General features: G+C 37.0%; 1 protein-coding gene across 1 annotated transcript in view; it reads left to right on the forward strand.

The window, feature by feature from the left end:
- Positions 1–24,082, forward strand: part of osbpl6 (oxysterol binding protein-like 6) — a 93,321-nt gene that overhangs the window by 58,166 nt on the left and 11,073 nt on the right. The window contains exons 17-22 of the mRNA XM_058787167.1: positions 5,698–5,761; positions 5,871–5,949; positions 6,048–6,192; positions 10,250–10,394; positions 12,115–12,241; positions 17,292–17,414. Coding sequence (XP_058643150.1) covers positions 5,698–5,761; positions 5,871–5,949; positions 6,048–6,192; positions 10,250–10,394; positions 12,115–12,241; positions 17,292–17,414 — 683 coding nt within the window. The remainder of the gene's footprint in view (positions 1–5,697; positions 5,762–5,870; positions 5,950–6,047; positions 6,193–10,249; positions 10,395–12,114; positions 12,242–17,291; positions 17,415–24,082) is intronic.

Below are 24,082 nucleotides of genomic sequence, written 5' to 3' on the forward strand. Positions count from 1 at the left end.
ATGCGATTAATCACAATTAATCGTTTGACAGCTCTAATTATTACCTGTAAACCATATCCTCAGCCCTCAAACAGTCGCAATTGAATCATTCTTTATCATTTTCTTTTTGGTGAACGAGTTGAACCAGTTCACCAAATTGGACTGAACCATCTGAAGCAGTTTCCTCAAACAGTCACTGAATGGAGGAAACAGTTCCAACTTGAATGAAGGGGTAAAATGAAAGTTTTTATGGTTTCTCATGGTTTATCATGTGAAAAGGTGAGTTGATTAAGTAGTTATATGCTGATTAAGTAATGGTTTATATGCTTTAGACATGTAAAACATCTATGTTTCACATCATTATTTGGTGCTTTAATAATATCATTCCGTATATGTGACATCATTGTGTGATACAGCTGCAAATAAGTATTTGAACACCTGAGAAAATCAATGTTAATATTTGGTACAGTAGCCTTTGTTTGCAATTACAGAGGTCAAACGTTTCCTGTAGTTTTCACCAGGTTTGCACACACTGCAGGAGGGATTTTGGCCCACCTCCACACAGATCTTCTCTAGATCAGTCAGGTTTCTGGCCTGTCGCTGAGAAACACGGAGTTTGAGCTCCCTCAAAGATTCTCTATTGGGTTTAGGTCTGGAGACTGGCTCGGCCACGCCAGAACCTTGATATGCTTCTTACAGAGCCACTCCTTGGTTATCCTGGCTGTGTGCTTGGTCATTGTCATGTTGGAAGACCCAGCCTCGACCCATCTTCAATGCTCTAACTGAGGGAAGGAGGTTGTTCCCCAAAATCTCGCAATACATGGCCCCGGTCATCCTCTCCTTAATACAGTGCAGTCGCCCTGTCCCATGTGCAGAAAAACACCCCCAAAGCATGATGCTACCACCCCATGCTTCACAGTAGGGATGGTGTTCTTGGGATGGTACTCATCATTCTTCTTCCTCCAAACACGTTTAGTGGAATTATGACCAAAAGTTCTATTTTGGTCTCATCTGACCACATGACTTTCTCCCATGACTCCTCTGGATCATCCAAATGGTCATTGGCAAACTTAAGTCGGGCCTGGACATGTGCTGGTTTAAGCAGGGGAACCTTCCGTGCCATGCATGATTTCAAACCATGACGTCTTAGTGTATTACCAACAGTAACCTTGGAAGCGGTGGTCCCAGCTCTTTTCAGGTCATTGACCAGCTCCTCCCGTGTAGTTCTGGGCTGATTTCTCACCTTTCTTAGGATCATTGAGACCCCACGGTGAGATCTTGCATGGAGCCCCAGTCCGAGGGAGATTGACAGTCATGTTTAGCTTCTTCCATTTTCTAATGATTGCTCAACAGTGGACCTTTTTCACCAAGCTGCTTGGCAATTTCCCGTAGCCCTTTCCAGCCTTGTGGAGGTGTACAATTTTGTCTCTAGTGTCTTTGGACAGCTCTTTGGTCTTAGCCATGTTAGTAGTTGGATTCTTACTGATTGTATGGGGTGGACAGGTGTCTTTATGCAGCTAACGACCTCAAACAGGTGCATCTAATTTAGGATAATAAATGGAGTGGAGATGGACATTTTAAAGGCAGTTTGAGGGTCAGAATTCTAGCTGATAGACAGGTGTTCAAATACTTATTTGCAGCTGTATCATACAAATAAATAGTTAAAAATCATACATTGTGATTTCTGGATTTTTTTTAGATTATGTCTCTCACAGTGGACATGCACCTCGATGACAATTTCAGACCCTCCATGATTTCTAAGTGGGAGAACTTGCAAAATAGCAGGGTGTTCAAATACTTATTTTCCTCACTGTATATAAATAAACACACATGCATGTGTATATATTTAAGAAAATATGTTATATTTGTATAACAGGTTGTTTAATTTATAAATACATGTAAATATTTTCAAAATATATACTGTATTTGTGTGTATTTATATATATGAAATAAATATACAAGTGCACACATATATATGTGACCCTGGACCACAAAACCAGTCATAAGGGTAAATTTTTCAAATTTATACATCATCTGAAGGCTGAATAAATAAGCTTTCCATTGATATATGGTTTGTTATGATAAGACAATATCTGGCCGAGATACAATTATTTGAAAATCTGGAATCTGAGGGTGCAAAAAAATCAAAATATTGAGAAAATCACCTTTAAAGTTGTCCAAATGAAGTTCTTAGCAATGCATATCACTAATCAAAAATAAGTTTTAATATATTTGCAGTAAGAAATTTATAAAATATCTTCATGGAACACGATCTTTACTTAATATCCTAATGATTTTTGGCATAAAAGAAAAATCAATAATTTTGACCCATACGCTGTATTTTTTGCTATTGCTACAAATATACCCCAGCGACTTAAGACTGGTTTTGTGGTCCAGGCTCACATATTACATAAACAAAAACTTTATTTATTTTGGATGCGATTAATCACAATTAATCGTTTGACAGCTCTAATTATTACCTGTAAACCATATCCTCAGCCCTCAAACAGTCGCAATTGAATCATTCTTTATCATTTTCTTTTTGGTGAACGAGTTGAACCAGTTCACCAAATTGGACTGAACCATCTGAAGCAGTTTCCTCAAACAGTCACTGAATGGAGGAAACAGTTCCAACTTGAATGAAGGGGTAAAATGAAAGTTTTTATGGTTTCTCATGGTTTATCATGTGAAAAGGTGAGTTGATTAAGTAGTTATATGCTGATTAAGTAATGGTTTATATGCTTTAGACATGTAAAACATCTATGTTTCACATCATTATTTGGTGCTTTAATAATATCATTCCGTATATGTGACATCATTGTGTGATTACGTAAACAAACTGATGAATCAGTTATTTGAACCAGTTCATTGAAGCAGTTCGCAGAAAAGAGTAAATTTTCCCGTTTGCCTATGGCTCTGAATTACAGGTAATAATGTTGTAAATAATGTTCAGTTTCTTGCATAGACTGATTGTTTTGCATCATAAGACCTCAATATATCATCAGGAGCCACGGGTATTCATTTTGTGTTTGACTTTTTCTTTACTTTTTTACTTAAGATAAAAGGCTGAGGTTGAGTAAATTAAGAGCAAATGTTCATTTTGGGGTGAACTATCCCTTTAATTGAGTTTTTGATGAATGAATTGATGTTTCTTTTAAATACCAGCTTTTTCTTAAATGTTTCTCTTAAAACAGGGGTGTCAAATTCAGTTTCTGGAGGGCCTCTGTCCTGCAGAGTTCAGCTCCAACCCTAATTAAACACCTGAACCAGTTAATCAAGGTCTTAAGGCTCACTAAAAATTTCTATGCAAGTGTTTTGGAACAGGTTGAAGCTAAAATCTGCAGAACAGTGGCCCCGGAGTTTGGCACGTCTTAAAAAAATAATAAAAACAAATGAGAAATACTGTATGAAATGAATGTGAGAGCAGCTCAGATCATTAAGTTTTGGATAATTTGAAGGGAAATCTTTGACTTTTGGTGTTTGGCAAATCTGAGCACAGTTTGAGACACTATTGGGATTTCATGAGGAGTTACTCATAAAGCACAAAGTATGCTACAGTTTTGACACGAAAGCATAGCGTATGCATAGAGCCAAATGCACAGGTGCTTAAAACATGCGCCCTAGTAAGTTTCGTTCCTTTCCACAGGGTGTCTGCACCATTTTCCTAAATGTTATGAGTGATAAAAATGTATCTGTATTTGTTTAAACTACAGTTGTGAAAATCTCTTAATGTGCATGTCTATTGTTGTTCAGTCTCCAGTAGTTTGTTATTCTTTCTTACCGGTTTTATTCTCAGCTGTGAAATTACTAGTGTTACTACCTTGTGGAAAAACTAATTTAAGGCACATGTGTGAACTGAGCGTACAGAGTATGCGTAACTAGAAAAATCTGGCTGTGCTCAAAGTGCAAATCCAAAGTTCTGGCATGAAACTCTAGATGGCGCAGTCCGGTAGGTAGGGATGGGTATTGTTAAGGTTTTAACGGTATTACTAATCTTACCAATAAAATAAATATCTTTAAATTAAGTTAATATAAAATATCAGTTTGTAAATGCACCAGTGTGCAGGCATTTCTAGTGTTTTATATACAAAAGATAAGATACAGTAAGAACGTGAACAAAGAAACAAAGTAAAACAAACTGACAAATACAATAAAACAAAGATACAAATGAAATAAACAGTGCTTTCATTTTTTTTTCATGGAGGTCTTCTAACATTTTTGTTCAGGTAAGTAATATAGCCTACAAAAGAAATCTAATAAAATAACCAAATGTAAAATAACACTGCATTGTTTTCAGTGTATAATTTGATAGATTAATGCTTAATAAAGCTAACGTTATTCAGATTTAGAGCTGTGAGTGATTTTCTCTTTGCATTTTGTTGTTTAATTAACATTAATGGCTCAATTGTCAGAAGGTGACTGCATATATATTGACACGCATCGGATTTTCTTCCAGCTGTTCATGTCCACTCAAGACATAAACTGTTTAAGTAAATACTCTCCAAGCCGGCCATTTTGACATATTTTTGTGTGTATTTGATCATTTGGACACACACTCAAAGGCCAAAGTGTAATTTGCGTATCCATTTTGGAGCACACACACACAATTTAGCCTAGGGAACAGTGTCTCTTGCATGGATGCTTTCACGTGCTTTCAACATTTTATCATACATGTCCCCAATTTAGCAACCGTAAAGACTGCATTTTCACCGATTGTGCTGATCCTGACGTGAACGAATGTGCATGAAGGGAAAGAAGTTTTGAAAGAACGAAACGTGGCTGGTTTTTAATAGTTTTACCTCATATTTTCTTTTTTTATGATCCTTGGAAGCCAACATCGAAATCAACAATACAATTGGCTTAATATCACAGCCACAGGCCTAAAGTGTAAGCAGACTGCAGAATGTGTAGTTCTGTCCTCTATCATCACAATTAAACTGGGCTTTCATGTTGTGCGCTCTGTAGCTCCTCCACGTTAGCGCGATCTCTCTTCTGAATTGCGAATAGCAAAAATACATCATAGACAAATGTCCTAATATTATTGCATATAAAAACAGCTGGCGACTCTGGCAAAAAAGAATTTGCAAGGTAATATCCATATATCAATAATAAATGCATGTGTATTTTCTTAATTTCTCCAGTACCGACAGCAGAAATGTTAACGTCAGAGCTTATTGATACTCCGGTCTTTCATAATTTAGCCCCGGGGCTCATTTAATACCAGGTTACCGTACCCATCCCTACCAATAATGTCTCAATCTAACATAATGGCATCTTTATTACATGGCGCAGCTGATTGGTTCTTTTTGTATCAGCAGCTAATGAGCGCTGCTCAACATTTCAGAAACCCTCCACCTTCCCCAGCTCCACCTGTATAGATCTGCTACGGGGTGATTCATGTATGCTAAATGGGGGTTATTCATATACAGTATATGCGCAGCAGCAGTATTTCTTACATGCTTACAGCAGCATGTTGTGGATGTGTTGGCAGTAACAAATCTCGATACTTGATCTGCTGCAGTAGCAGCGTAGCAGATCTATTCCGCCAAGACTAAACACATTAACATTGTCATGTATATTACCATGCCAAACCCTCTGAGTTGTCATTGCATAAATCTAGTTAATATTAATTTATTAATTATTTGCTGTAGAAATGCTTCTTGCTGTGCTTTATTAATATACTTGTGCGGGTGATTACATCTTTCTGTCTGTGTACAGGTGAGCCATCATCCGCCCATCTCCGCTTGTCACTGTGAGTCACAGAACTTCACCTTCTGGCAAGGTAAGACTGAAACCACTCCTATATTTAACACTCATAGACTTTTTATTATCACACTCAAGTGTGTGTGTGTGTGTGTGTGTGTGTGTATGTGTTTGTGTTTGTGTGTCAGACGTCAGATGGAAGAATAAGTTTTGGGGAAAGTCTATGGAGATTCTTCCCATCGGAACAGTGAATGTCATGCTACCCAGGTACAGTCCTGTCTGTTTCTTTGCACCATTTATTCACCCTGCATCTGTCTCTTCGTCTGCCTGACTCTCAGTGTCATGTTTTTTGCATTTGTCGGCAGTTATGGTGATCACTATGAGTGGAACAAGGTGACGACATGCATCCACAACATTCTGAGCGGGAGGCGATGGATCGAACATTATGGCGAGGTCACGATCAGAAACACCCGCAACACTACCTGCATCTGCAAACTCACCTTTGTTAAGGTACATGCTCATCTGCAACAGCATATATATATCACAAATGGGTAAATCCGTGGTTCTCAACCACTAGGGGGCCACTAGTCTTACATTTTTTTTTTTGTTATATTAAAATTATTTTAATTAAAATTATTAAAAAAACACCAAAAATAAAGATGTACATTATGACATTATACTGACATCATATTTTTGAGTTTATTTTTAATGAAAAGACAAGTACAGGGCAAAATAAAAGTTTTTGTTTACATAATGTATGTATGTGTATTGTTTATATTTATTATGTATATATAAATACACACACATACAGCATTTATTTAGAAAATATTTACATGTATTTACATGTATATATTTATTTTCATATAATTTATATCATATATAAATATATTTAATATATAAACGTTACGTATTTTTCTTAAAGGGGTCATATGATGCGATTTCAAGTTTTCCTTTCTCTTTGGAGTGTTACAAGCTGTTTGTGCATAGATAAGATCCCTGAAGTTGCAAAGACTAAAGTCTCAAAACCAAAGAGATATTCTTTATAAAAGTTAAGACTCGACCACGCCCCCCTAAAACGGCTCATTCAAACACGCCCCCACATGTCTACGTCACGGTGTGGGAAGATTTGCAAAACACCGCCCAAGCGTATACTGCCCAATGAAAGAAGGCCAGACTTTTATTCTCGTTGTAGTGTTGTTGCTGCCGCCGGCGCCATGTCCTGGAGACGCTGTGTTTCATTGTGAAAGCGAAACTACTTTGTTTGGGCTTCCAAAAGAGGATACAACTAGAAATCAGTGGTTAAGTTGTATTTACAACACTGTTCTAGAACAGTTCAACCCAAATATTAGAGTGTCTGCAGCACATTTTACAGAGGACTGTTTCCTGAACCTGGGAGTAGCCTGCCAGCTATGCTCAAAGGCTGTTTCTATAAAGTGGGGCAATTCCAACTTTGCAAGGTCAGTCTGGCGCTTCTGACTCACAGCCTGTAAGTATGTTTTCATATTTAAAGAATTTGCCACTGACTATTCAAACGCGAGTAGTGCTTGTTGTTTGTCATTTCTATGATCACAAATGCAGACATGGTAATGTCGCGTTGCATCGTGCCGCGTTAAAAAGACACTATAAGTCATTATAATCAGTAATTATGTCCCCACTGGATGCAACAAATGCCTCGTTTGTAATGGGTTTTATTGTTTTTGTGTCGTCGCACCGGGACACGGTATCAAAATACGGTAAGGGGCATAACATTTCCGTCTCACGCTTGAGTTATTCGGTATTGTAAAAATCTGTGCTTTTCAGAAAGGCATAGGAGGGCATAGAGGAGCAACAATAATATACAGTATGTGGAAAATAATGTGTTTTTTTTAACCTTAAACCGCATAAACACATTGCATTACACCGAATACACAAAATAATGTTATTTTTAACAACGTCATATGACCCCTTTACATATATACATGCATGTGTGTGTATTTATTTATACATAATAAATATACACAGTACACACATATATTATGTAAACAAAAACTTTTATTTTGGATGTGATTAATCGCAATTAAACGTTTGACAGCACTAATTTCCATTATTTTTTTAATATGTTAGCCTGGGCAGTTTTTCTTTTTGTTTTATGTAGCAGTATTATTCAGTTCAATTTAGTTCAGCTCATTAATCATCTGAATGCTGTTTAGTAGCTTTTTAGGTTCATAGTTGTAGTAATAACAGATTTGCTTATGCCCACAACGAATATGTGAATAGTCCACTAGCTGGGGATACTTTGTGTTACGTCATTATTTCCCGTTTCATTACTTCAGACACCCTGTATAGTGCTGCGCTGGCGCCGGCTCTGCAGAAGCTTAGATAAGAGGGCCTTTGAATCGATTGAGAACCAGTGGATTAGATGGTGGTGTTTATGCAAACTAACATACACTAGTCAAGTTTTCAGATAAGTTAAACAGCCAAAAAGGATGAGCAGTCTTTATTTTACATTGTTGGTATGGTAAGATGTGTAATCTCACACTGTGGATGCTCAAGTGAACAGAGCAATGTTTTGAAAGCAGTCTGAAAGTTTTGGGCTTCATGTGGTGAATAAATATACAAATGACGAACTTATAGTTGTCTTTCCACACATCACATTTAAAGAAAACAACCAACCAGTGTAATGAACTCTACACTAAATTAGTGATCGACCGATATTGATTTTTTTATAACCGATACAAATTATTTGCATGTTTTATTTGTACAAATTAATTGTTTATGTGCCCGATAACCGATATGCGGAACTGATATTTATTTACTGTTATAAAGTAAATAAATGACTGAAAGGAGGAAAAACCAAAGTGAAGTATGGACTTACTTCACTCAGTTATTTATAAAAAAAAAAAAAAAAAAAAGTTGAAAATGAACAGTCTTTTATGTTAAATTTAATCTTAATATTTGTCGTAAATTTAATCATATTACAACAATAAAAACATTTCAGCGGCAACACTGATTTTAACAATAAGCAAAATAAATGTAGAATGTCTCATTTTCAAATGGTGAAAATAAAATAAAGGACAGGAATCATAACTACAGTTTTAGGTTTATAAGCTGTTTAATAGGCTAAAGAGTGAAGAATAATTCACTGGATAATGTTAATTCACTGGATAATATTCTCTGGAATATTGAAATATAACAAACAAAACATTGTGTTTTATTGCATTTCTCAACTGGTATGTTATATCAGAATTATTCATATGTTTTTGTCATTTTAGATTATGAAATGCCTGCTGACAGTGGTTTTCTATGCATTTACACAAAACTATAGGCTACTCAAATTGCGATCATTCGCGGAGATAATAAATAATTAATTTCCATAGCGATGTATTTATTTAGATGTTTATTAACGAAATAATGGTTATATAGTAAATGTTAATATAATTTAGACTGTTTTAAACAAGTGAATCTTGTTAAAAGTTACATGCGGTGCCGTGCTGGAGCATTTCCTGAGCATCAACTGCTGAGTGAACAGCAATATGAAAGCGGCTTCACGAGACTAATGATGAGCATATACAACAGAGAGAGAATTAAATTCAGCACTTTTATTTCCAACATGCGCTCATTCATGGCTGTATTATTTAATTCATGCAAAGTTACATCTTTATTTGGAGAGGACTTGAGATTAGCCTACGTGACTCCGACTTCACAAGACTAATGATGAGCATAGACAACAGAGAGAGAATTAAATTCAGCATTTTTATTTCCAACATGCGCTCATTCATGGCTACATATTTAATTCAGGCAAAAGTCTTTATTGGGACAGACTGACGGATTATCTTACGTGACTCCGTGAGTTCATCTCTATTTCTTAGAGCCAAGCTGTGTAAACTGCATATCAGGCATTTATGTAATACATCTAATTTGATGGCTGTTATGTTAAATAAAGTTTACTAACTATAGCAAATCAAGTAAGCTACCTGTGCACACCGTTGTTGTCTCGTCTCCCCTCAGACACGCTGCAATGACGATCCTGCATGCAGTTCTCAAAACACCCACAAGACGCGGCGTATATCGGTGAATCCGATATTACAAAACCAATATCCAATTATGTTAAAATGGTTAAATATCGGGAACATATCGGCAAATCGATATATCGGTTGATCTCTACACTAAATGTAACTAAATGGAACATTAATACAATTTAAAAGAACTGTTTTTGCTTTGAATATATTTTAAAATTAAATTTATTCCTGTGATGGAATTACAAATCATTTAAAATGATTTAGGAATTATGAAATGCTTTTTGTGATTATCAGTGTTCAAAACAGTTGTCATGTTTCATGTTTTTGTGGAAACCATGATACTTTTTTCCAGATCCTTTAGTGAATAAAAAGTTCAAAAGAACACATTTACTTAAAATGTCTTTACTGTCACTTTTGCATAAGTAAAATCATATCCGCTGATCCGCTCTATATTTGCAACAGAAGGCAATGCAGATTGTTTCATAATCGTATCATGAATCAGAATCTAAATGTGGGGTGTCTAGAGATTCCCAGCCCTAATCTGTGTGTGTGTGTGTGTTTGGGTCCAGGGAAACTACTGGAGCTCGAATGTGAATGAGGTGCAAGGATCAGTGATGGACCAGGAGGGAAAAGTCATTCACAGACTGTTTGGGAAATGGCATGAGGGTCTGTACTGTGGAGTCCCACCTTCAGCCAAATGCATCTGGAGACCAGGTATATACACTCACAGGGAATGACTGTGAATGCAGAATGAACACCCGCAATGTGCCAATTGCAAGTAGAAAGTGGACTGGCACAATATAAATGTATGTAATATAAAAGGTTATAAAATGTACCTAAAGTAATACCCCCACTTAAAGGGGTCATGAACTGCCTCAGTTTTCTATTTTGTACTGTTCTCTGAGGTCCACTTATAATGTTATCAAGATTTTTATGTCAACAATCATAATTTAGAAGTAATAAGCTATTTTCTATCCTGTTTTTAAGCCCCCTCATCAGAACGCTCTGTTTGAATAGACGTGGCGGGTTGTAGACTCGGAAGTAAACACCCACTGCTACGATTGACTAATAGTTGTGTATCTTTGACAGCCTACATCCTTCATAGATGGACACTGATGTGATTTAGGTTTAAAATGCATAAATACTCAATACATATCAAACGATCTGTTTAACAGACAAAGCAATAGTGACCACGTAATAACAACAGTTACTCACACTTGTGTGTTGCAACATTACTGCGGGATTCAATATATTCAGCACAGCATCATCTTTCAGTTTCACTCTTTCTGAAAATCCTGTGTCGAATTGTGCCTTGTTTGTAAACGAATCCGCGGTAAAATGAAGTGAACAAAGGACCAAGTTCTTACTCGTGCGGTGTGGATCTTCATTAAAAATAAAGTTCATCCACTCTTTCCTAACGTTGGGATCAGAAGGAAGGCAAAGCAAATACAGTTTTTTCCACAACTTGGCACTGCACAGCGTATTGTTGTCTTCGCAGCATCTTTATCGTTTGGTTTCTGCATAGATCTGCGCATTTGCCTCTCTTGTAAACACTACATGCGTGAATCGGTGGGCATGGGCTAAACAGGCAGCGATTTTGGTTTCTCAGTTCATGACCCCTTTAAGTGAGGTGAGTGGATCAAACCAAAGAGATCCTAAGCAGTCTACTAATGAAAAGATCAGTATCTTTTGTGTTTTTGGACCTATATCTCGTCACTTACCAACAGTTTTTAGCAAAAGTTTTTGTTTTTTTTAATTAATTTTTAAATTTTATTCAGAAAGGAGATGTTAAGTTTATCAAAAGTGACAGTAAAGACTACACTATTACTATTTCTATTTTAAATGAATGCTGTTCTTTTGAACGTTCTATTCATCAAAGATATACAAGTATTAAGCGGAACAACTGTTTTCAACATTGATAATATTAAGAAATGTTTATTGAGAAGCAATATCAGCGTATCAGAATGATTTCTGAAGGATCATGTGACACTGAAGACTGGAGTAATGATGCTGACAATACAGCCATTTTATATTCCAATGTTATTTCACTTAATTACTATTTTACTGTAAAAAAAAAAACAAACAAAAAAAAAACTTAGTGACCCCAAACCTTTGAATTGTAATGTATGATTTTTGTCTGGTGAAGACGAAAAAGTAAGTGGCCGACTTGGGTCAACAAGCAACTACTCAAACACTGTAGTAGAACTGTAGAAAGTACATGGGTAAATTTAATAAAGCACACTATAATGGCCAGTAGGAAATATCCATGATAATAAATGCTCTCAATATAGCAGTTATTTGCAGTTATGACCCTACACAACACAACAGAGGGCAGATCTAATGTTGTGTAGGCAGTCAGATGTTTGAGAGTGATGCTAATTCTAATTCTAATGTTCCTCATACATTGATGATTCTCTTGTGTTTGTGTGTTCAGGGTCTATGCCTACAGATTATGAGCTGTACTACGGCTTCAGCAGGTTTGCTATAGAGCTCAATGAGCTCTGCCCTGAGCTGAAGGAGCTGCTGCCACCAACAGATGCTCGATTCAGGCCAGACCAAAGGTACATGCAGTTTCCTCATCTCATATTACACTCTTGCTGTAAAAACATACTGTAGTTTAGTGGCAGAGGAGAGTGATCCACAGCCTCACAAGAAAAATCACTCTAGAAATGATTTCAACCTTGTTTTGAAGGTTTCCGTAAAGCTTTGCTTATCTTTGAAAGGCTTTGACAGCTGTGGCTTTTCATGTGTTTGTGTTGTAGGAAAATGTCAGCTTATAAAGACTCAATGAAATGGTGTGACACATGCAGTATTTACTAGTGAAACCGCAAAGTAAAAGTAACATAGATGAAATAGATGAGAACAATGAAGACGTTCATGAAAAGGAGTTCCAGTCAGTTCCTTTGTAACAAACTGATCAGAAAACCACTTGCTATTAAGACTATAAGAATATTTGCTATTACTAGTGGCTGGAAGGTGGTTTTAGGTAAAGGGAAATTGTGATTTTAGAGTGCATTGTTTAGACGGACATTTCTATGCACCATTTTGTTTCAATATTTTAGGCCTATTTTTCCAGAGGAAAATTTTAAATGTTACCTGTTAAAAGTTTAATATGTGAATTAAAATTTTGCATACCAGAACAGGCAAAAATTGTTGTTTAAAGGTGCAGTATGTAATATTGACAGCTAGTGGTTGAAATGGGTACTGCAGTCCAGTGTCAAGATATTGGAGGGAGTCATTTCTCCGAGTAGCTCCAGAGTGCACCATGGACGATGGGGCGGGGCGACACATTAAGGTGGGGTGACACGTGTCGCTCCGCCCACCTTCAATTTCATTGGTTTATAATACAGCAGAGCTTATTGGTGTATAGACATTTGCGCATGAGCATTCTTTTATATACGTTTTTATGAATGATCTATGCTGTTTGGCTGTACTACAGAAATATTAAGTGCTAAAAACAGCGATTTTAGTTGGAATCAATTAGCAAATGTGTTTTTATTTTTATTTTTTTATGACGAATTAGTTAGATTAAGTCCCTTTTAAACGCTTGGTGGCGGCATCTCCGAGTACTTCGGGCAGAACAGAGCTGTGTAATATGAGCGGCTCACGAATTCAGTCTGGGGAACAAATTCTTAATTCGTGGCCATGATATAGTCCTACCTATGCTACAAATAGCCTCACCTATGAGAAATATTAATTATGTTTCTGTGTGATGAACGTAAATAGTGGTCTTTAGTCTCAACAGGTGGGTTGCACGTTAAATGAAGTCATATTATTGCACTTTTCACTGTACACGAAGCAGACATACTTAAACATTGAGCAGTTTTAGCTGGGCGATTTTGATAAAAATTATCCACTGTTTGAGATTTAGTTGTTTTGTATAATGTAGGCTATATTTATATGTATATATTTATTCTAGGATCGGTGGATAAGCAGTAACTTAGGATATGATGATAATTCACTGTAGTTCAGTAAGACATAGGACAAACCCGCAAATGGTTTTATTTTAAAGAACAACTGCGGTGACAAATAAGGCAATAATACCAAATAGTCCATCTGCGTGAACTGGGGTTTTATGTGTGGATAATGGGAATAAAAACCTTCCTGAAAGAAACCCCTTTCTTTTTTTTTCTTTTTTTTTTTTTGCATATAGGCCTATTTTAAATGTTTTTGTTTACTAAAACAGATGTTATTAAATCTGACCTACAGCAAATATTATTATTAATGTGCTTTAGTGCGTATTTAAGCAATAAATGTAAATTTTCTCTGCAACATTTTTATTTATACTTTTATATAGGCTATATGTACAAATTAAATTACTGGTTTTGTTGCTCAATCCTTTAAAAAGAACCAGGAATCACTGTACTACATTAGGCATACTGATTTTAGATAGTTATTATAGTCTTTAATAAATAAAAAAATTATAATCACAGAGAAGGTCTCTTTTATTAGTGCTCACATATTGCACAGATTTACAGCTCTGAGTGATTTAATATTCAATAGTTATGCAGATCTATATGGCAACAATGATCGAGTGTAATAACTGAATATAAATTCATCCCGTACACAGATTAGAGCATGCACACAATGAGGGTGTGGATACAAATTGGATATAAATTGGATTTTTAATATCTGATGTCACGGACACTTATTTACTATAAGATAGTACCTTTAAAAACTGTAAAAGAATCAATATAGATTCAAATATTTTATTAAGATATAAACAAGGAAACATTGAGCTTGCCATGAAAACATTTTATTACTTTTAACCTACAAAGCAACGTAGGCTATAACTCATCTCTTTTTAAACAACAAAAAACGGTTGTGCTTTAAAACGTAAAATCAGCTGCTTATGTTCGTGTTTGTCCATCTCTAAAATACAGTAAATTATCATCATTTGCGTATAAAATCCCAATTTAGTGCTGATCCGCGGCCTGCCGATCCTCAAGAAAATATGAATGAAGTGCTGCAGCCTGAAGAACCCGGAGGTGCCGTCAAGAGTTTATTTGTAAACGACTTCATATGACTAAAATTACCAGGGTTACTAAACAGATAGTAATTAAGATAGGCCTATGATTCTATAGTTAGCACATACTATTTCTGTAATATGGCCAAATCAATTACAAAATCGTACACAAAGGAATGCGCATGCTTTGGTCTACACCAATAAGATTTGTCATGTTATAAACCAATGGAATTGGGGGCCCCGCCCCATCGTCCAGATTGCACTCTGGAGTACTTGATTTCTCCTGCCACCACCACCTCACACTCAGCACTCATAGGGTTGCCAGATTGATGACATACAGCAAGAATGAACGCAATTGTCAATGGAAGGGGATGAGCCTTACACTGTAAGCTGATGAGTTGATTTATCCACGTTTTAATATCCTTCTGGTCATAGAGCTTTTTAGATTGATGCAGAGGCGTTTTATGTGGGGTAGAATCTGTGATCTCTGACCCAGTTTGTTTGCTGGCTTCCATGGCTACATTATGCTGAGTTTTCCACAATCTGGCAACCAATGTGGGTGTTGAAATACTATTGGGTAAACTGGCAGTGGGCGGAGTCACACAGAGCAAAACAAAAACAGACATTCCGACATGGAACGTACATTTCAATGTAGAATAACTGGCTGCTGCTTTTTTTTCCTCAAAGAAATAAGTATGTGAACTTTAGCATGTTTTCTACATATCTGCAAACATATCATGATATTTTTATTAAATACCGTACAATAAATACTTTTTTATAGTTTTAGTCATAATTATTTAGTAATAATACCAGTAAATGAGACTTTAAAGGTGCTGTATGTAATTTTTTGACTGCTATAAATTACATACAACACCTTTAAAATTTCTTTTAGTGTTATTATTACTAAATTATTATAAGTAAAACTATAAAAAAAACTTCAGCTTCCAAAACTTGAAAATTAGATGAGAAAAGTTGCCTTTGAGGTGAAGTACTAAAATTACTAAAATTAAAACTAAAATAAAAATATAGGGGGGAAAAACTAATAAAACTGACTATTATTGAAAATTATATAAAAAAAAAAAAAAAAAATATATATATATATATATATATTAATACTATAATAGTATGTAAATAATCCTGGTTTCAGGGATATTAAGTGATAATATGATGTTATAATTTCAACAAAATTAACTGGAACGTGTGTTAACGTTCTTTCAATCATACAGTATGTGATTAATTTTAAGTGGAGAGTAGCCATTTCAACACTAATCAGGTAAAACTGTGCTGTACATCTCTTAAGAATCAGAGCCTGTTTTTACTTGATATCATCACTTCTCTCTCTTGCGGGGGGCCACAAGGCTCTATTCTCGGGCCCATTTTATTTTCACTTTATATGCTGCCTCTTGGGTCCATTATAGCCAGGCATAATATAGCTCTTCACTGCTATGCTGATGATTTGCAAATTTATTTGCCTATGACACCAAAAAATGCTGATGCAGCAGCTGGGTCGCTAATTAATTGCATTAATGACATTAAATTATGGTTAGAGCAAAATTTCCTTTGCCTAAATAAAGAAAAAAACTGAATATATTTTATTTGGAGAGTCTGTAACTTCTGACTTTGATGCGCTGACTTCCAAGCTTAGACCAGCTGTCAGAAATCTCGGTGTGACTTTTGATAGTAGCCTGAAATTTGATAAACAGATTGACAGCATTGGTTAAAGCTATTTTTTTCAGCTACGTCTTTTGGCCAAGGTCAAACCTTTTTTGAATCGCTCTGACCTTGAGAAAGCTACTCATGCTTTTATCAGTTCAAGATTAGATTACTGTAATGCACTTTATGTTGGTGTCTCACAGTCATCCCTCAATTGCCTTCAGCTGGTGCAGAATGCTGTGGCCCGTCTTTTAACTAACACGTAAACGTTAGCACATCACCCCAATTCTTTATTCACTCCACTGGCTTCCAGTTTCTTTTAGAGTTGATTTTAAAATTGTATTGTTTGTTTTTAAAGCTCTCAATGGCCTTGCTCCACTGTATGTAACTGAGATGCTGGCTTTTCGTCAGCTAAGGGTTCTTAGGTCAACAAATCAACTTTTGCTGGAAGTCCCGATGTCACGGTACAAACACTGGAATGATCGGGCTTTTTCTGTAGCTGGGCCCAGACTCTGAAACAAGCTTCCCCCCGATATGCGCACCATTACTGACCTGGGCCTTTTTAAAGCTAAGCTTAAAACTTATTTATTTAGACTGGCTTTTAATATCTAGCAATGTTGTGACATTTTTATGTATTTTATGTCATTTTTTGTTGTTGGCTTATATTTTGTTTTTATTTTTGTTTTTATTGCTCTCTTTTTATTAGAAAGCACTTTGGTTCACCTTGAGTTTTGTAAAGGGCTGTATAAATAAATGTTGATCGATTTGATTGATATTTTGAGTAAAAATACTTAAATGAACTAATGAAATGCTTAGTCTCTCATGTCACTTTGTAATTAAACTCCATTTTAAAGTGTATCACATGTATTTTCCTGCACCCTGAGAGAGTTTTTTGCTTAGTTCAGCTCTTTCAGCACTCCTAGAAACCAGTGGAACAAAGTTTGCGCTGAGTAATCATCTGTGGTGAAGCTCTGGTTTAATGTGTCTCACAGGTATCTGGAGGAAGGAAATGTCCAGATGGCATCAGCTGAGAAACAAAGAATCGAAGAGCAGCAGAGAAACAGGAGGAAGTGGCTTGAGGAGAACAACATCAAATACCAGCCGCGATTCTTTAAGTGAGTGCACTTCATCTGCCTGCCTCTTCTTCTTCTGCTATTGAACTCCTGTCATGTAGACGGGACCTTCTCTCTGTATTGATCTCTTCCTGCTCTCTGGTTTTAATGAGGATTCACCCGTTTCACACCGGTATTTGCTAATTAACACTGTTGGGCATTGTTGGGTATTCTTTCAGTGACCCATAACATTCAACTGCAAATAATGTATTTTTGAGTCTAACAGGAATGAATGTCTGTTGTGCAAAGCCAGGGTATACCTATAAACATGCAAATTGCAAACTTACTGTGACAGGGTTGAAATTATGTAATGCTTTCTTCAGTGAATGATGAGGAGAATTATTGGAATTAGGGGCCTGAGGTGAGAAAAATGTTTTAAAGTGGTCAGTGGATGCCCATTCTCCACAAATTGATATGATTCTTTAGGGTCTTAATGAAAAGTCTATAACATACTTTGGTTAAAATTTCTCAATGGTAGTGTAAAACAACACCCTTTTTACCAACCTGTTCTGTTGCATGTTGCTTTAAATGCTAATGAGCTCTGCTCACCCCGCCCCTCTCTTCTGTGGGGTGACAAGAGACTGTTTACTTTTAACCGCGAAACTTGCTAACTAGCACGTTATTAGGAAAGGTGATTGCAAAGATTCATAAAAAACACCTTATACTCACTTCTGCTGTAAGTGAAGCTGGATCACGAATGATTCGTGTGAACATAGACACATTTAACTTAGGTAGATCGGGGGGTGCATTCCCTTAACAAGCAAAAGTAATCCACTGCGTCTTCAGAAGCTCAGATGTCGGGAATAAATGACGACTGCTATGTTCATTATTACATCCAACAACAAAACACCTCAATCGCTATGGAGCCATTCTTGTCTACTCCTGTTCCGGCGTCGAAACAATGGCGGTCAGATCACAGCTCACTCAGGACGGGTCTAAAGTAAAACGCTAGTGTCAATCAACAATCATGGGAGGGGCCTTCGTCCGTGTGACGTCACACAGACAAGAAGCTGAGAACGTCCTGATTTAAAAAAGGGGATATTATTTTTAGGGATTAAATAAAAACCACTGGGTGGACTTTTATCAGTATAGGGTAGATGTGTACACACACTGCCAACACACATTTATGTTCAAACAACATGTAAAAGTGAATTTAGCATCCGATGACCCCTTTCAATATTTTTTTTCCTGACCTGGCACTGGTTTCAGATTTCTTAAGAATGTTCTGGGGTTTTTTGTTTTTTTGTTTGTTCTTAAGATTATTCTAAAGATAAAACTTACTGCTGTCAAGATAGGCTTTAAAAATTGGCTGTCTATGCAGTAGAAATGTGGATTTTTTTTTGATTTTTTATTTGTGCTAGAGAAAACAGAAATAGGGCTGTGGTGTTCACTTTTGACAAAAACACGAGAAAAAGCAGATTGTTCATTGACATACTACCGACATTACAACAAAATCTGGTTTAAAATCGATTAAGGTACTCTTCCTATGTGCATTCCTTCTTAATAATCTTCGTAAATAAGCTCTTGAAGTTAGGATAGCATCCAATTTGTCTTACATTGATTAAGCTATTCTTAAATCAGTTTAAGTTGTTTCAAATATTAGACATTACAATGTAAAAGTAACCAGATATAATACATAGCAATATTACTCAGGATATAGACAAGTGTTGTTCGTCTTGATAGCACTTGATGGCACTGCATAGACCTATCGGCGAAGATAGTGATGACGTGTTTCAGTTATATTCTGACTCATTTGGTTTTGCTAATGCTTACAAATGTGTTTTTATTATGACAAAAACTCTTTTCATGTAATCTAATGTTACATTGTGTCATGTTTATCAAAATAATAGTGTTCGTATTGTAGCGTTTGGACCAATCAGACACACATTTAGTCATTATACTTAATGAATAATCCAGGAAACCCTCTCATTCCACAAACAAACTGTGAGGGTCTATGGACCTTTCTCCTGAAAGAGCACCCTAAAGGGCTCAGCTACCAGGGAAACCATCTGATAAGACTGTTTTATTGCTCAAAAGTATGTGAGATGCGAAGTGCAGTAAGAACAGACCCTTCTGAAACCCACTCAATGCTCATAAAAACAGAACTTTCCTCCTTTTCATTTATAGACAAACCTTTCTACGAATGAACATGCATCCCAGGACATTGTGTGTATGATTTTAACTGTCTTGTATGGTGTCTCTTGCATTGTATTTTGTTGTATGCATGCTTTATGAGTGAAGTATTAGTTAATGTAACCCCACCTATATCGTGTCTCCTACCAAATTAATGCTCATTTGATGACGGACACTTTGGTGTACATCACCTCCTCATAGAATGCCATGTGTGTTTGTAATTTAATCAAAGTATAGGCTGCCAGAGCCATTCGAACCATGCTCTCAGACAAAGGGTCATAAAACCCCCAATATTTCCAGCCTCCCTCTTGGAAATTCAGCCTTTCTCATTGGTCAAGCCCATCCTGAAAGGTGTGACTCTTCCCTGACTTTAAAGGGCTCACGCACAGGTCCGCCCTTCTCTTCTGCAAAATGTTCCGACTGCTGCCCGTGTGGTTGGACTCACGGAGCGCCTAAGCTGGTGTGGGTGCGCCCGGCAGGCCCCAACATATAGAGCCGCGTGCGATCCCCCCAAGCCTGGGGAGATGGCTCTTGACCACAAAGAGTCAGACTAATACCACTGGAGTTCATCTTCAATTAACCCTGGAATTCGCCATCATGGAAATGCCCTCGCTCAGACATTTCTCTCTCTCCGATACCGGCAGTCTCTGCATCTTCATCTCTGGCCTGCAGTTCCACTGCCCCATTTTACACCCAGCCATGTGCTTACTTAGGAGAGAGGACTCTCTCAACCCCAACAGAGTCAAGAACAACCTCGGAGTTTCAAGAGATTGCAACTTTGGCCATCGAATGGAACCATTCAGACCCTCTTCAGAGGCTTCACGAGACTCTCGTTCCACAGCCAAGTCAAATGCAAGTTTTGTTCCTTTCACCACACAGAGGCTTGTTGTAAGCTATTGTATACTGTGCTTTGAATTAGAGACTGATGGTTCTTTCAGATGGTCAACTCAGCTTCATTTCCCCTGTTTCTGTCCAGTTTCATTCATCCAGTCTCACTTACCCTTCCCATGTACCATGTATGTGTGATTTGTGTGTGTGTGTGTGTGTGTGTGTGTGTATGTATATATATATATATATATATATATATATATATGTGTGTGTGTGTGTGTGTTTGTTTAGACTAGTTATGTGTTTGTGATTTAGTTAATAAAACTTTGTGCACAATACATATGAGTATTCATTTCTGATTCCCTGCTTGCAACAAAATCAATTTAACGATTTTGATCTTGTTACATGCTCTGAGTAGTACTGTACCTTAAAAAGGGTATTTCTCTTACCCTGGAAATTAAGATTTCTTTGAATTAATAAATAATCAATACTGAGCTTTCGCTAGACGACCTGGTCAACTGATTGAACCGTAAATTCTGCTTTATCAAGCTAATTCTATTTACTTAACCAAATATTATAATTAATTATAAAGAGTTATGATTAATTATGAATATTTCCCCCTTGTGCTAATTTGCTACATAAATGGTGGAGAACCTTGGCATCGTTTTAAACATTGTTGCAAGCAGACTCAGCAATCAATCTTGTGTGTTTGTCTCATAAGTTTTATTAACTTCTTATATGTGCACGTACCAGTTTCTGATCAAGATCAGATAAAACTATAGCTTGAATGCACGTCTCCAAACAGTACAGAAGTTATTCAATGCTATAATGCATGTTCAAATCGTACAATAAGAAACTAACCTGATATTAGCGAAGCAATCCTAATTTCTGTTGTTAGTAGAGCATAAGCCTTCTCTGACGAAGAAATCTCAGACTAGCAGCCCATATAAATGATATCAGAATAAATCGGTCTGACCTTGGGCGAAGAAATCCCCACTTTCGGCACTGTTGTAGGTGATCTGTGCGATGCTCCGCATTTCACTGATTTAAGGCCTTATTATGTGTTACGTACCGTTGTATTCATATTGATCCGCTCATGTGAAACATTTACGTCAAATTAATGGTGTTACTCTAGTGTAGCTAACTAATTCACCATTGCCTGTGAAGTGAACATGCTGTTTTGATTTGTGAATGAGTTGCATGTGACGTCATGACTGAGCACACCTCATCTGACCACATGTGAGTGTCCAGTGCATGGTTACAGCGCGGATCAATCGCTGCTCCGCTTGGGCTGTGTTGTGAGCTTGCATTGGTCTCCTAACAATACGTGACCCCGGAAGTGTGAGCAGACTCTTCCGGGTTAATCTAATAACAGCAACCACTTCACAGACCTTTGTGTAAACAAACAACTGTGTGTAGCCAAAGCTAGCTCTCCAGCAGCCCTAAACGCATACAAGCTAAAGCCCTCTACCTCAGCCAACACTTAGACACATGCGTGTGTAGAGTGTAACTTTTAAACCAAAGACTACAGACTTTGGGACCTTTTGGACTAAGGGACTTTGATTTGAACTAGAGATGGGAGAGACAAAGCTTCTCAAGGCTTTGAATCAAATGAATCAATTGTGCCACAAATGATTCACTGTTTCGAAGCACTCTGTGCTGGTAACCCCTGCTGGTCAGAACAGTGTAAGTGCAGTGAAAACTCAATTCAATGAAACACCTTACCAAACCAATAGCCAATGTGTTATTGAAGGTGTAATCAATTAAAGGAAATCAACGATCCCTAATACCCTTAAATATTAAGGGTCTTTTAGTACATTATATTCCAGTAAACTAATAGGAGACATTTAGATATGCCTCCACCCTTTATTAAACGCATCACTAAATGTGTACGAATTTATAAAATTGATATGAGATCACCTACAAATCATAGACACTGATTCATGAGACCTAGCATTGAGCCATTAAAATTTCAAATAAATTTGAAACAGCTATGATGTGTAAAGAAGCCTTGTTTACTGAAATCACATGACTTAAGCATTTTGATGCATGCCCCGAATCATGGATTCGAAAAAAATAAATCAAAGTTGACAGCGGTTCTGAAGCTCCACAAAGCATGTCAAAGACCCCCATCACTAGTTTAAACAATTTCTTTCTCTCTCTCTACCCCTCACTCTTAGTTTCACTCTCCGTCAAAACCCATATAATTGGGTTTTATCTGTGATGGCTAGAATTCAATTTTAGTCAATCTCTATTTTATCTAATTTCACTTATATGTGTTTATTTAGCCTGAATATCCCTATTCAGCCACATGGAATTTAATTAAATTTGATATTTAATTGAATCAATGTGCTTATATAACTTTTGTTTTAGTTTCCTATAGCTATAAGGACACTCTACATTTACTCTTCATTTTGACTTTATTCCTCTATTCTATTTTATCTAATTTATTTACCTTTGTTTGAGACTGAATATCTCTATTCAGCTAAGCTGAATTTAATTACATTTGAAATTTAATTAAGTCTGTTTATTTACCTTTCCTTTAGTCTTCTAGAGCTATAAGGGAATTCTACCTTGACTTTTACCTTATTTTACTTTACCATCACCATCTTCCCTATTTGTATAGGATGACAGTAGTTCTAGCAACTGTTGCTTCCTTAATGAGTTATACAGGTTATTAGTAGCCTAATCCCTGTTTCCTCTCTACCCCTCCTCACTCGTCAGTGCCAGGCCTAGTACATTGAAGTGCAGTTACTGTTCAACACAATGTAGGCCCCAGAAGAAACACTTCCCATTGTTTCTTTTTCTTTTGACCTCGAGGTATTTGGTATGTCCCTGCTAGCTTAGCTAACAGTCTAACCCTAGGTTTATGAGTCTATTGCAGCATCACCCACAAGTGACATCTGCTTAGCCATATCTCCTAGCAAAAATTAAATAGGTAAAATCCTCCTTCTTCCTTTTCCTTTTTGATTTCATCTTATTGTTTTATTTCAGTTTTGTTTTATTTGTTACTCTCGTAGTGACATTTGAGAAGAACCATCAGTGTTTTGAGTAATAGTTTGACGACATGTAAAGGCCCAGTCGTCAGTCTACGCTGCTTGCAGCCGACAACAAAGATACTCAGAGTCCTTAGTTCTGTTCACCAACCCTAAATGGTAGCACCCTGCCTTACTAGCTGCCCCACATCAGCTATTCCCACCTTACACGGCCTACGGAGCCGTGCCCTATACAGATAGCTTACCACACTCTGTACATGCTTGCATTTGCCTTTTGCCTCTCTCTCTCATGTTCCCCCAAGTGAGCCAGCATGTCTCAGACATCCGGCCCTTGGAGACCCGTCAGAGCCCTGTGATGGACATCCTTCAACCCAAAGCTGCCAATGACCTGCAACAGCAGAGAACGGAACAGCGAGACTGCGACACTAGTGGACACCTGACACCTAGCCTGGACAATCAGCATTTGACCAGCATCATCTCCTCCTTGGCCCACAATCTCAAGCCCCTCAGACCCACTCAGCGAGAGACGGCACAGAACAGGTGCAAGGAACCTGACAGGGTGGAGTAACAGAAGGAAATTACCAGTCTTCAGGAGGCTCTAACAGCTGCTGAACACCAAGAGCAGCTGGAAAAAGTCACCAGACAGGACTTGGAAAGAGAATTGTTTCACAAAAGGACACTGTTAAAAACAGCGTATGTGGAATTTAATGAGAA

This window comes from Onychostoma macrolepis, chromosome 09 (assembly GCF_012432095.1).
Source record: "Onychostoma macrolepis isolate SWU-2019 chromosome 09, ASM1243209v1, whole genome shotgun sequence".
NCBI lineage: Eukaryota > Metazoa > Chordata > Actinopteri > Cypriniformes > Cyprinidae > Onychostoma > Onychostoma macrolepis.